This window comes from Salmo salar, chromosome 13 (assembly GCF_965601325.2).
Source record: "Salmo salar chromosome 13, fSalSal1, whole genome shotgun sequence".
Taxonomy (NCBI): Eukaryota; Metazoa; Chordata; class Actinopteri; order Salmoniformes; family Salmonidae; genus Salmo; species Salmo salar.
The window spans coordinates 63153989-63166456 of NC_138303.1; the positions used below are offsets into that span (position 1 = coordinate 63153989).

At 40.8% G+C, this 12468-nt stretch overlaps 1 protein-coding gene across 1 annotated transcript in view; it reads right to left on the reverse strand.

Moving 5' to 3' along the window:
* Positions 1–12175, reverse strand: part of LOC106567542 (vasodilator-stimulated phosphoprotein) — a 39378-nt gene extending 27203 nt beyond the window's left edge. The window contains exon 1 of the mRNA XM_014136967.3: positions 11943–12175. Within this exon, the coding sequence (XP_013992442.1) occupies positions 11943–11947 (5 nt within the window). The 5' untranslated portion in view covers positions 11948–12175. The remainder of the gene's footprint in view (positions 1–11942) is intronic.
* Between the last annotated feature and the right edge of the window lie 293 nt (positions 12176–12468).

The following is a 12468-nucleotide window of genomic DNA, read 5'->3' on the forward strand; positions in this document are numbered from 1 at the left end:
TCTAAAATATGTTTTAGACTCTTTGCTTTATAGACGCCAGCAGCATACCACCCTGCATCCCACGACTGGCTTGCCTCTGAAGCTAAGCAGGGTTGGTCCTGGTACCAGATGCTGCTGGAAGTGGTGTAAGGAGGCACTCTTTCCTCTGGTCTAAAAAAATAATAAGATCCCATTGCCCTGTGTAGGGTGCCATCTTTTGGATGGGACGTTAAACGGGTGTCCTGACGCTCTGTAGCAACTAAAGATCCAATGGCACACTATCGTAAGAGTAGGAGTGTTAACCCCGGTGTCCTGGCTAAATTCCCAATCTGACCATCATGGCCACCTAATCATCCCCAGCTTCCAATTGGCTCATTCCTCTTCCCTGTAACTATTCCCCAGGTTGTTGCTGTAAATGAGAATGTGTTCTCAGTCAACAACAAAAAATGTACACCAAATTTGGTATGATCCTATAAACTTCATGTTGGTGCTCATGGGTCTTTTTACATGGACATGACCCTTTGTAGAGGTTCCCAGGGCTGTGTTTCATTAGTCTGAAGGTTTCCTTTCATTATCTCCTTCCTTTCGTTTGCATTTCAGAAAGCTGTATTGGAAATACCTGGTTTGTGTTTCCTATGCACTAAAACAGAAGAGAATGGACTGAAACAGGGAGGGACTACTATATCCAATAACAAATGCTCATTTTAGTTATCTGCTGCAAGACGTTTTAAAATGTATTCCGTTGAGTACCCTAATTAACGAGTTGACCCTGGTAGGGCATCCATCATATTGCGTTTACGCCTCTCCAATACTTTCGGTGCTGATGGAGAGTAGACGAGGAAATTAAGCCACTTTAAATTATTAAGGCTCACCCCAGAAAAATGAACCAGAAAAGGCATTGAATTAGCCGACTCACAGCCTGACTCAATCTAGACAGGTCCCTGAACGGTTTGTGCTGCATAGCCAACTCCTATAGTCAACTATGAATATGACCTGGGTGACAGTGTTCCAGCCACAGACTCTCACTCACTTTGAAAACAGACACAAATACTTGCAGAGCGTAATAAAAACTCTCACCTTCAACCAAGACATGCTTTCTGTATACAACTATAAATGTATAGCGAGTAATACAGTTGCTAGTTCACCTTGCTAGCTACCAGTTTAAAGATCATCGCTATAAAAACAAAAACCACACGCAATTGATGACGTGGCACGCAATCATTGGTTGATGTCTGAGCAGGGGAAGGTGACCAAGACCTGTCTACTGCAGGTGGCTCTCAGAGCTAATGAACCCTGATACAGAAGAGAGCTATTTGTGATAGCCACTGACCTGTAGGGCGAGACTAACACGGTGCAATTGCACAGACACACTCAAAGTGAAGTCATCAAAATAAGCAGAAGCATCAAACAAAGGCCGGTTTAAAAATAGACTTTCTGTGAACGCAAGCGACTCACACCATCATGCCCTGGCTAGTGGCTACAGGAAACTTGGGTGTAAACAAAAATGTCCCCTTGCGGTTGGGTGTGTGACAGCTGAGTCCCTTAATAGATCACGAAAACCATCTGAAAACCTACCTCTTCAAAGAGTACCTTGATTAGTATCTGAACCCCCACCCCCCAAAAAACAATACCTTCATTGCACTAGCACTGACTTTGCTGAAAGCTACTTTATTGTGAGAACTGTATTTACTATGACTGATATGTGGTCGTCTCACCTAGTTGCCTTAAGATGGATGCACTAACTGTAAGTCACTCTGGATAAGAGCGTCTGCTAAATGACTAAAATGTCAATGCGTGTCCATAATACTGTATAGTGGCATTAGTGACTGTCTGTCTGTAGTACTGCTGGTGTGTATGAGAGAGACACCAGTCCTGAGGAGGCATGAGTGACAACGATGCTTAATAACCACCGTCACATAATGAAAGACAGCTAGACACTGTCATCTCTCTTTGACAGCCACATACTGAAAGACAGCTATAAGTAACGTTAATGTGCTGACATCTCTCACAATTTTTTTTTACATTTTTAGTCATTTAGCAGACGCTCTTATCCAGAGCAACTTACAGTAGTGAATGCATACATTTCATACAATTTCATACATTTTTTTTCTGTGCTGGCCCCCCGTGGGAATCGAACCCACAACCCTGGCGTTGCAAACACCATGCTCTACCAACTGAGCTACAGGGAAGGCTACAATCAGCCTCACATTCCTCATCCTTGCCCCATCTGTCTGTTCTCCACACATACAGCTACTTCAGTTTATGAAGCCTTTATTAAAAACGGTAAAGTGATCGTTTCAAGTCATAAGTCTCTTAACCTCCGTTTCCCCTTTGTACTTCTTTCCTTTTAAGTCCCCCCCCCCCCCCCCACTTGAAAACAGCAGATGCAAACTTTGAACCAGTACAGATGATTTACTAAATCTGACAAGTTTAAGCCTAGACTTAACTATTTAAAATTGAGCATGCTTTTTAGTCCAGGACTAGGCTTAATCTGTGCCCAGGAGACAGTCCCTATGAGAGGATACCCACTTCTCAGACAGAGTTGGTCATGATGTTATCATCCATTCACCATTTTATCAACAGTCAAGTCCATCAGTTGAGTTTCATTTACTGGCAGCATTTCCAATTACTAAGAAGAAGAAAAAAAAATTCTGACATGGGCTGCCTGTCTAAATGCAGCCTATTCATCCTATTCTTCAGTCTTGTCTGGGATATTTATTTTAGTTGTCCGGGGTTGGGGAGTAATGGCTTACATGTAATCCATTACAACAACAAAAAAACTCATCCGTTATGTTACCAGCAAAAATATTGTAATCAGATTACAGATACTTTTGAAAAACTAGATGATTACTTTGAGGATAAAAAAAAAATTAAGTACAACCAAGATAGCGGACTGAACACAGCAGTGTAGCTCGCCTCAAGATAAAAACATAATATTCAATATCGGTAAGTTAGACTAAATATTAGCACTTCAAACTGGTGGGTAATAACCTTCAATCTGGAAAACACCACAAAACAAATCATAAGACTAGAGAAATTTAGCAACAAATATTACGAAAACAAGCAACACCCAAACATGACGGTGAGTAAAACAGGGGAACCAATCTCAAAACGAAAAACGTGACTCTTCTACAGACACAATTTAATCTTTTCACCACCGGGAATGGTAAAGGTCGAAACCGATCTGTTAAAATCAATAAATGACAAATTGGGTATACTTGAACTAGTCAGTAAGGATATAAAAGAGATGAAGGCCTTGAGATGAGTGACGAAAAAGCTGCGACATTGGAGAAAGACACAAACAAGCTAAAAGGGACAGTCAATAATATTGAAACCAAAGTTAATGAACTTAAAATAAAGAACATTGTTCTGAGAGAAGCCTTACTTGACATACAGACTAGATCCATGAGAGAGAATCTGGTACTTAAAGGTGTCCAAGAGAAAGAAGGAGAAGTTCCTCAAGGTGTAGTTAGGGAGTTCCTCCTTACAGCGCTTCAGATTCCACGCGAAGCTATCGACAAAATCCAGCACGAACATATACACCGCTTTGGACAGAGAGGGCAGAGGTATGAACGCCCAATCGTTGCCAAATTTGCTTGCTTTAACGATGAAATAACGGTTAAAAGCCTGGAGAAAAGACTTGCTGGCACAAAAACAGGCAAGAATGATTAGTTCCCGAAGGAAATTGCAGAACGGCGCAAAGTTCTGTATCCAATCTTCAAGGAAAATAGATTGAAAGGGAAACGCATAGCTCTCGTGGTCGATAAACTGTATATTGATAACCAGTTGTTCAGAGACACAGACTACTCCATGGCTATTCTAAAAATTACAAAGTTCTTATAGAGGAGGCGAATAATGAAACACACAATACTAGCCATGGTAGTGATTGTAATAATACAAAAAATAGATAGAAAAGCAATCTTCAAATAATTGGAACACAAAAGGTACTAATTCAACATGGTGGAGATAAAAACATAGCAGACAGAAGACATAGAAGGCACATGATGTGGGTATGTGTGGATGTATTGTGATGTGTGCTTTTGGTGTTTGAGAAAGTGTGTCGTTAAGTGAGAAAGGAAATGGTTGCATATCCCAGAACCAATGTGTGTCTGTGAGCAGGGGTTGTGAGAGAGCTTTACATTTTGTGCAGATGAGGGATATACATTTTATAATGAATTATACATCTAATTTATGGTCCTATCTTGATGGAACGGTCCACAACCCTATACCCTAGACACCCACCTGAATGACCCAAACACTAAAGAGAAGTTTTATGGGCCTGCTGTAAGCGGTTTGTATGCAGCCAAAATGCAGTCAGAGACCTTCTAGAGCAGCACCGCCCCCTCAAGATTCTGAGCCTGCCTGGCAGAGTTGGCCCTGCAAAGCCAGAGCCCCCTGATGGGAGAGCATAATATACAAGGAAATTCTCAAAGCTGCTAATAAGAACCTTGACAACCTTGTACCTAGCCGGTGAGGATTCCAGTAGGATGCCCCCACCCAGGCAGTGGCAGTGCTGGCAACACTAGCTGCAGTAACCCATGGGGGTTTACACTCGGACATTCAGAGAGGGGGCATATTATTGTGGCCCCGGTGGCACAAAATCAACGGTCTGACTGCACAGAGATACATGGGAATATGGTCACAACGGGGGACCATGTGTGGGTGTTTCAGGGGAAGGGGGTATATCTGACCTCCATCACCTAGGACGTGACAATGGTTACCGTAATTTCCGGACTATAAGCCGCAACTTTTTTCCCACGCTTTGAACCCCCGCGGCTTAAACAATGACGCGGCTAATATATGGATTTTAAAAAAAAATCTTCCAAAAAAACACATTCTGTGACGTGTTCAGTTTTTTGGCGGCATGAAGCTTTCATTAGACCAATGAAATTGCCGAACGGGTTAAGGTCAAACAACTTTTTTGTTTACTGTTTAGATTAAATCGAGCGCTCTCAAACTTCCCATCATTCTGATTACGGTAGTCATTTTGTCACCCTCATCATGGCAAAGACACGGAGAAATGCATATGATGCAGCTTTCAAGTTGAAGGCGATTGATCTGGCTGTTGGAAAAGGAAATAGAGCTGCTGCCCGGAAGCTTGGTGAGTCGATGATAAGACGTTGGAAACAGCAGCGTGAGGAATTGACTCAGTGCAAAAAGACAACTAATACTTACTGCTAATTTTTTATTTTTTGTTACAAGCCGTGTTTCGTTAAAGCCCATTTATTTTTGTTACAAGCTGTGTTTCGTTAAAGCCTGTGTAAAGTTAATTTGTTTCAATGTACCGGTAGGCACCTGCGGCTTATAGACATGTGCGGCTTATTTATGTTCAAAATAATTTTTTTTTTTAAATTCAGTGGGTGCGGCTTATATTCAGGTGCGCTCAATAGTCCGGAAATTACAGTAATCAAATCTCCCCATTTCTGCCTATTTTTGCAGGCCTTCTCATACAGCGGCAACTGTATATGCATTCGTAAATCAAGACCTTTCTTGAGTTGGGCTCTGGGATGGTGCAACTGTTGAGCATCTGAGTGCATGGTTGTTTGTGGGGTAAAGGGGTTGATTGTGTATGAATGGTTGGGTGTGTGTGTGTGTGTGTGTGTGTGTGTGTGTGTGTGTGTGTGTGTGTGTGTGTATATATATGCATCCCAGAACTGTTGCGAGGGAGTAAAACATCTTAGGGACAATATAGGATGAATCACAATTGTTTTCTAAAATAATAACTGCTTGCCAAAATGTAATTTCTGTAATGGCAATATTGGTAAGAGGTAACAATCCTTTGCATGAACTGCCTACATTACCACAAATATGAAATTGCATTGTGTTCTCTTTTCGAAGGATGTGTCCCAGTGTCTCAGGGACCATGGGATGACAACCCAACTCGGGATGGGGAGGGGTTTTAGCGGGTGGAATAGTGGGGACCAATTGGAGGTTTACTTAGTAGCAATGCAAATAATTGTAATGGCTTAGCAGATAATTAGAAACAATGATCAGAATATAATATCTATTGTTTTAAGGAAACTCATTCAACAATTTTAGATGCAGTTTTGTTTAAAAAGGGCTGGAGGGGTTGAAATAAATTTGAAATATATTTCTCCCATGGGCAAAGAAATTCAAAAGGGGTGCTCATAGTAATTTTATCCAAATGTGCAAATTGTCCAAACAGATCCTCAAGGTAGATGGATGATTTTCAATATGTTATTGGACCATAAACAGAAATGGGTCATTAACCTTTACGGACCAAATAATGACGATCCACGCTTCTTTGCAAAATTATATATAAAATAATTTATCAACCCTACAAGCAACCCAATACTATTCTATTATTATTATTGTGGGAGATTATAATATTGTTTTAAATACCTCTATGGATGATAAAGGAAATCACACTACAAACTATCAACTTCCGGCACTTAAGGAAATCATGAATGTCATGGATATATTGGAATTAGTGGATAATATGGAGGCTTAAATACACTGACCTACATGGCAGAGGCTTAATCAAGCTAGTAGTCTTGATTACTTTCTTATGTCATTCTCTCTGGCACCAAAAGTTCAAAAGTGTTGATAGGGGACAGAATGCGGTCGGACCATCACATAATTGGCATATATAAACTCAGCAAAATAAATAAACGTCCCCTTTTCAGGACCCTGTCTTTCAAAGACCATTCGTAAAATAACTTCACAGATCTTCATTGTAAAGGGTTTAAACACTGTTTCCCATACTTGTTCAATGAACCATAAACAATTAATGAACATGCACCTGTGGAACGGTCATTAAGACACTAACAGCTTACAGAAGGTAGGCAATTAAGGTCACAGTTATGAAAACTTAGGACACTAAAGAGGCCTTTCTACTGAAAACACCAAAAGAAAGATGCCCAGCGTCCCTGCTCATCTGCATGAACGTGCTTTAGGCATGCTGCAAGGAGGCATGAGAACTGCAGATGTGGCCAGGGCAATAAATTGCAATGTCCGTACTGTGAGACGCCTAAGACAGCGCTACAGGGAGACAGGACAGACAGCGCTACAGGGAGACAGGACGGACAGCTGATCGTCCTCGCAGTGGCAGACCACATGTAACAACACCTGCACAGGATCGGTACATCCGAACATCACACCTGTGGGACAGGTACAGGATGGCAACAACAACTGCCCGAGTTACACCAGGAATGCACAATCCCTCCATCAGTGCTCAGACTGTCCGCAATAGGCTGGACTGAGGGCTTGTAGGCCTGTTGTAAGGCAGGTCCTCACCAGACATCACCGGCAACAACGTCGCCTATGGGCACAAACCCACCGTCGCTGGACCAGACAGGACTGGCAAAAGTGCTCTTCACTGACGAGGGGTGATGGTCGGATTTGCGTTTATCGTCAAAGGAATGAGTGTTACACCGAGGCCTGTACTCTGGAGCGGAATCGATGGGAGGGTCTGTCATGGTCTGGGGCGGTGTGTCACAGCATCATCGGCAATCTCAACGCTGTACGTAACAGGGAAGACATCCTCCTCCCTCATGTGGTACCCTTTCTGCAGGCTCATCCTGACATGACCCTCCGGCATGACAATGCCACCAGCCATACTGCTCCTTTTATGCATGATTTCCTGCAGGGCAGGAATGTCAGTGTTCTGTCATGGCCATCGAAGAGCCCGCATCTCATTCCCATTGAGCACGTCTGGGACCTGTTGGATCGGAGGGTGAGGGCTAGGGCCATTCCCCCCCAGAAATGTCCTGGAACTTGCAGGTGCCTTGGTGGAAGAGTGGGGTAACATCTCACAGCAAGAACTGGCAAATCTGGTGCAGTCCATGGCGAGGAGATGCACTGCAGTACTTAATGCACCTGGTGGCCACACCAGATACTGACTTACTTTTGATTTTGACCCCCCCTTTGTTCGGGGACACATTATTCCATTTCTGTTAGTCACATGTCTGTGGAACTTGTTCAGTTTATGTCTCAGTTGTTGAATCTTGTTATGTTCATACAAATATTTACACATGTTAAGTTTGCTGAAAATAAACAGTTGACAGTGTGAGGATGCTTCTTTTTTTTTTTGCTGAGTTTATAGTACTCGTACATAATTTCCACGTGGGCGAGGATATTGGAAATTTAATCAAAGCCTACTGGATGATAACTTGTTTTTAACTAGGACAGAAGAATTTATAACTTACTTTTTCCTGACATAACATAGGTACAGCAGATCCCCTTATTGTATGGGACACTTTTACATGTTCCTTTAGAGGCCATGCAATTCAGTACTCATCTATAAAACAAAAGCAATTTAGGTCAAAAGAGTCCATATAAACAAAGGAAATTGAAGAACTAAAAGTACAGAAAGATAGCAATAAAAACTGTACCATAGAGGTTCAGAATAAGTTAGAGGAAAAACAAAAAGAAATGGAGGAACTTATTCAAGCAAGATCCAGTGTAATATATTATCAAAAATAAAGCGAACTGGATGGAATATGGGGAAAAATGCACCAAATTCTTTTTCAATCTTCAACATAGAAATGCTACCAAAAATGTTTTACTGAAACTTGTTACAAATGATGGAGTCACTCATTATTCACCAAACGATACTTTGAAAGAGGAAGTAAAGTACTTTAAGCATGTTTTTGTTTCAGTCTCCTCCATCTCCACTAACCGAAACTAATTATATGGATTTTTTTCATATTAATAATGTAAAATTAACATCTGTACAGAAAGACTCATGTGAAGGCCAAATTACAGAGGAGGAACTTCTTGATTCAATTAAAGCCTTCAAGTCTGGGAAAACTCCAGGGCTGGATGGCATACCAGTGGAGGTATAGCAAACCTTTTTTTTATATACTCAGAGGACCATTATTAGCATGTTTTAACCACTCCTATATAAATGGTAGATTATCGGACACGTAACAAGGTCTGATTTCATTATTACTGAAAAGGATCCAAGTGGTATATATAAAGATCCAGTCCATTAAATAAATTGGAGGCCTCTTATACTTCAGTGTTGTGACGCAAAAATTCGAGCTAAACGCTAAGTACTCCTGACATACCCCTTTTTATCCACTGCATTGAAAAACTGAGAAAGAGGTAAAGTGTGTGTGGTGTTCTTTTCACCTCTGGTGGCATCCAGCTTAAGCCAGGACCAGCTCCAGCTACACTTCATCCCTGAATCCACTTTCTTAAGAAGCAACGTCTCTTTTTCACCTAATTCTCTCATTCTGAAAATTAACCACATACTTTAGGGAAAACATCCATTCATTAGCTAGTTAACATTTCAAACAGATTGCCTGGGTCCAGTAAGCAACTAACGCGATGCGTTATAACTTGAGGAACGGCAAGGAGTCGTATACCAGTTAATACTATAGCCAATTGGTTAGGTTACTAACGTTAGCTGTCTGACTTTATTAGCCAGCTAATTTTCACACCATAAACTCAATTATTTGATCAGTTAAGTTGGCTAATGTTGCTCAACTTTTCTCTGGCTAGCTAACGGAGAATTCAATCCAGCTAGCAAGACACTTAACAAAGCTTGTTCCACCACAGTTTCTCCCTCACCTAAAACTTTCCAAATGCCAATTTGATGTCATTTTAAAATGGACAAACATTTTTTGCTTTTCTTTCAAAAACAAGGACATTTCCAAGTGACCCCAAACTTTTGAACGGTAGTGTGTATACAGTACCAGTGAAAGGTTTGGAAACAACTACTCATTCAAGGGTTTCTTTCTTTTGACTCTTTTCTACATTGTAGAATAATATTGAAGACATAAAACTATGAAATAACACATAGTAACCAAAAGGAGTCTTAAAACAAATCAAATTTGAGATTCTTCAAAGTAGCCACCCTTTGCCTTGATGACAGCTTAGCACACTCTTGGCATTGTCTCAACCAGCTTCATGAGGTAGTCACCTGGAATGGAATGCATTTCAGTTAACAGGTGTTCCTTGTTAATAGTTAATTTGTGGAATTTCTTTCCTTCTTAATGTGTTTGAGCCAATCAGTTGTGTTGTGGCAAGGTAGGGGTGGTATACAGAAAATAGCTCTATTTGGTAAATAGAAGAGCTCATTTAAGCTAAGAAAAACAAAAGTCCATCATTACTTAAAAACATGGAGGTCAGTTAATCTGGGAAATTTAAAGAACTTTGAAAGTTTCTTCAAGTGCAGTCACAAAAACCATCAAGCGCTATGATGAAACTGTCTCTCATGAGGACCGCCACAGGAAAGGAAGGCCCAGAGTTACTTCTGCTGCAGAGGATCAGTTCATTAGCGTTACCAACCTCAGAAATTGCAGCCCCAATAAATGCTTCACAGAGTTCAAGTAACAGACACATCTCAACTTCAACTGTTCAGAGGAGAATGTGTTAATCAAGCCTTCATGGTCAAATTGCTGCATAGAAACCACTGCTAAAGGACACCAATAAGAAGAAGAGACTTGCTTGGGCCAAGAAACACGAACAATGGACATTAGACCAGTGGAAATCTGCCCTTTGGTCTGATGAGTCCAAATTTGAGATGTTTGGTTCCAACCACCGTGACTTAAAGATACAGAGTAGGTGAACATATGATCTCCGCATGTGTGGTTCCCAACGTGAAGCATGGAGGGGTGGTGTGATGGTGCTTTGCTGGTGACACTGTCAGTGATTTATTTAGAATTCAAGGTACACTTAACCATCATCACTACCACAGCATTCTGCAGCAATACGCCATCCCATCTGGTTTGCGCTTAGTTGGACTATCATTTGTTTTCAACAGGACAATGACCCAACACACCTCCAGGCTGTGTAAGGGCTATTTGACCAAGAAGGAGAGTGATGGAGTGCTGCATCAGATGACCTGGCCTCCACAATCTCCCAACCTCAACCCAATTGAGATGGTTTGGGATGAGTTGGACCTCAGAGTGAAGGAAAAGCAGCCAGTGCTCAGCATATGTGGGAACTCCTTCAAGACTGTTGGAAAAGCATTCCAGGTGAAGCCGGTTGAGAGAATGCCAAGAGTGTGCAAAGCTGTCATCAAGGCAAAGTGTGGCTATTTGAAGAATATCAAACATATTTGGATTTGTTTTTAAACTTTTTTGGTTACTACATGATTCCATGTGTTATTTCATTGTTTGTCTTCACTATTATTCTACAATGTAGAAAATAGTAAAAATAAAGAAAAACCTTTGAATGAGTAGGTGTTCTAAAACTTTTACCCGGTAGAGTGTGATATATATATATATATAAAATTAATCCCAGTCCCTGTCCCCGCAGGAGACCTTTTGGTAGGCTGTCATTATAAATAAGAATTTGTTCTTAACTGACTTGCCTAGTTAAATAAAGGTTAAATAAATTAAACAAATAAAAAATAAGAAAAGCAATTACACCTAACCTGGAAGAGGGAATGTAGGCTACTATTTTGCAATTAAAACTAAACTGCATGGGTTAGGGCTAATTGGTGTTGGAAAATGTTTACTCGAAACCTCTGAATCTGTCAATATAGCTACGCTACTCTATAGGTCTATAAATAGTCTGAACAATCGGGTTTTGGCTATTGTAGTGTATTTGAATTTTGAGGACAGCAGAGCTGTTCTATCCTAGCCAGTAGAATAAACTAAATTATAAAAAAGGTTCGGAGAAATCTACTTGCATATAAACGAAATGTTATTCCATGTCTACATTCAAAAACTAGTCATCTGAATATGGTAAATACATCTGAATATGGTCATGTTTTATCGACAGCTATAAAACACCGGTAGTCTACGTTCGCACTATTTTACACACAAGTGCATTGCCCAACCATAAATCATGTTCGTAGGCTCTTTGTCGTGAATTTCGTCATTTTGAGAGAAAAAAAAACTATGACGAACGTTAATCTACCCTTGTTCGAATTTAAATAAATAATTAGGGCAATTAACACCAATGTTTAAAGCGCGACATTGTAACATAGCATATTGAAACAAAAACAGGCAATTACACAAAACAGATTTTCCACGGACTTAATTTACCTCATTGTTTAAGGCGAGACTGCAAATCCTCTCTCCCAAGCTAGATATTTGGTTTTGGATGAGTAGCCGGAGTAGAAAATAGAAGACATAAGATGAAACAATGGTAAAAATGTGATACACACATATATCAATCTAGCCACCCTAATATGACTGCACAAATAGGCGAAATAAACACCGGCAACCACGACAATTTCCTGGTTCAAGGGAGGAGGAGGTTGAATAGAATTGTTGGTGCTTTCAAGATAACGGGGAACTCGGAAAAAATCGAGGTCAAATCATGACGTCAGTGATTTTCAGGCAGTGGTGTAAAGTACTTATGAAATATATTTGTATTTATTTAACCAGGCAAGTAAGTTAAGAACAAACTCTTATTTACAACGACCCCAGCCAAACACAGACGACGCTGGGTCAATTGTGCGCTGAACTATGGGACTCCCAATCACGACCGGATGTGATTCAGCCTGGATTCGAACGAGGGACTGTAGTGTCATCTCTTGCGCTGAGATGCAGTGCCTTAGACCGCTGC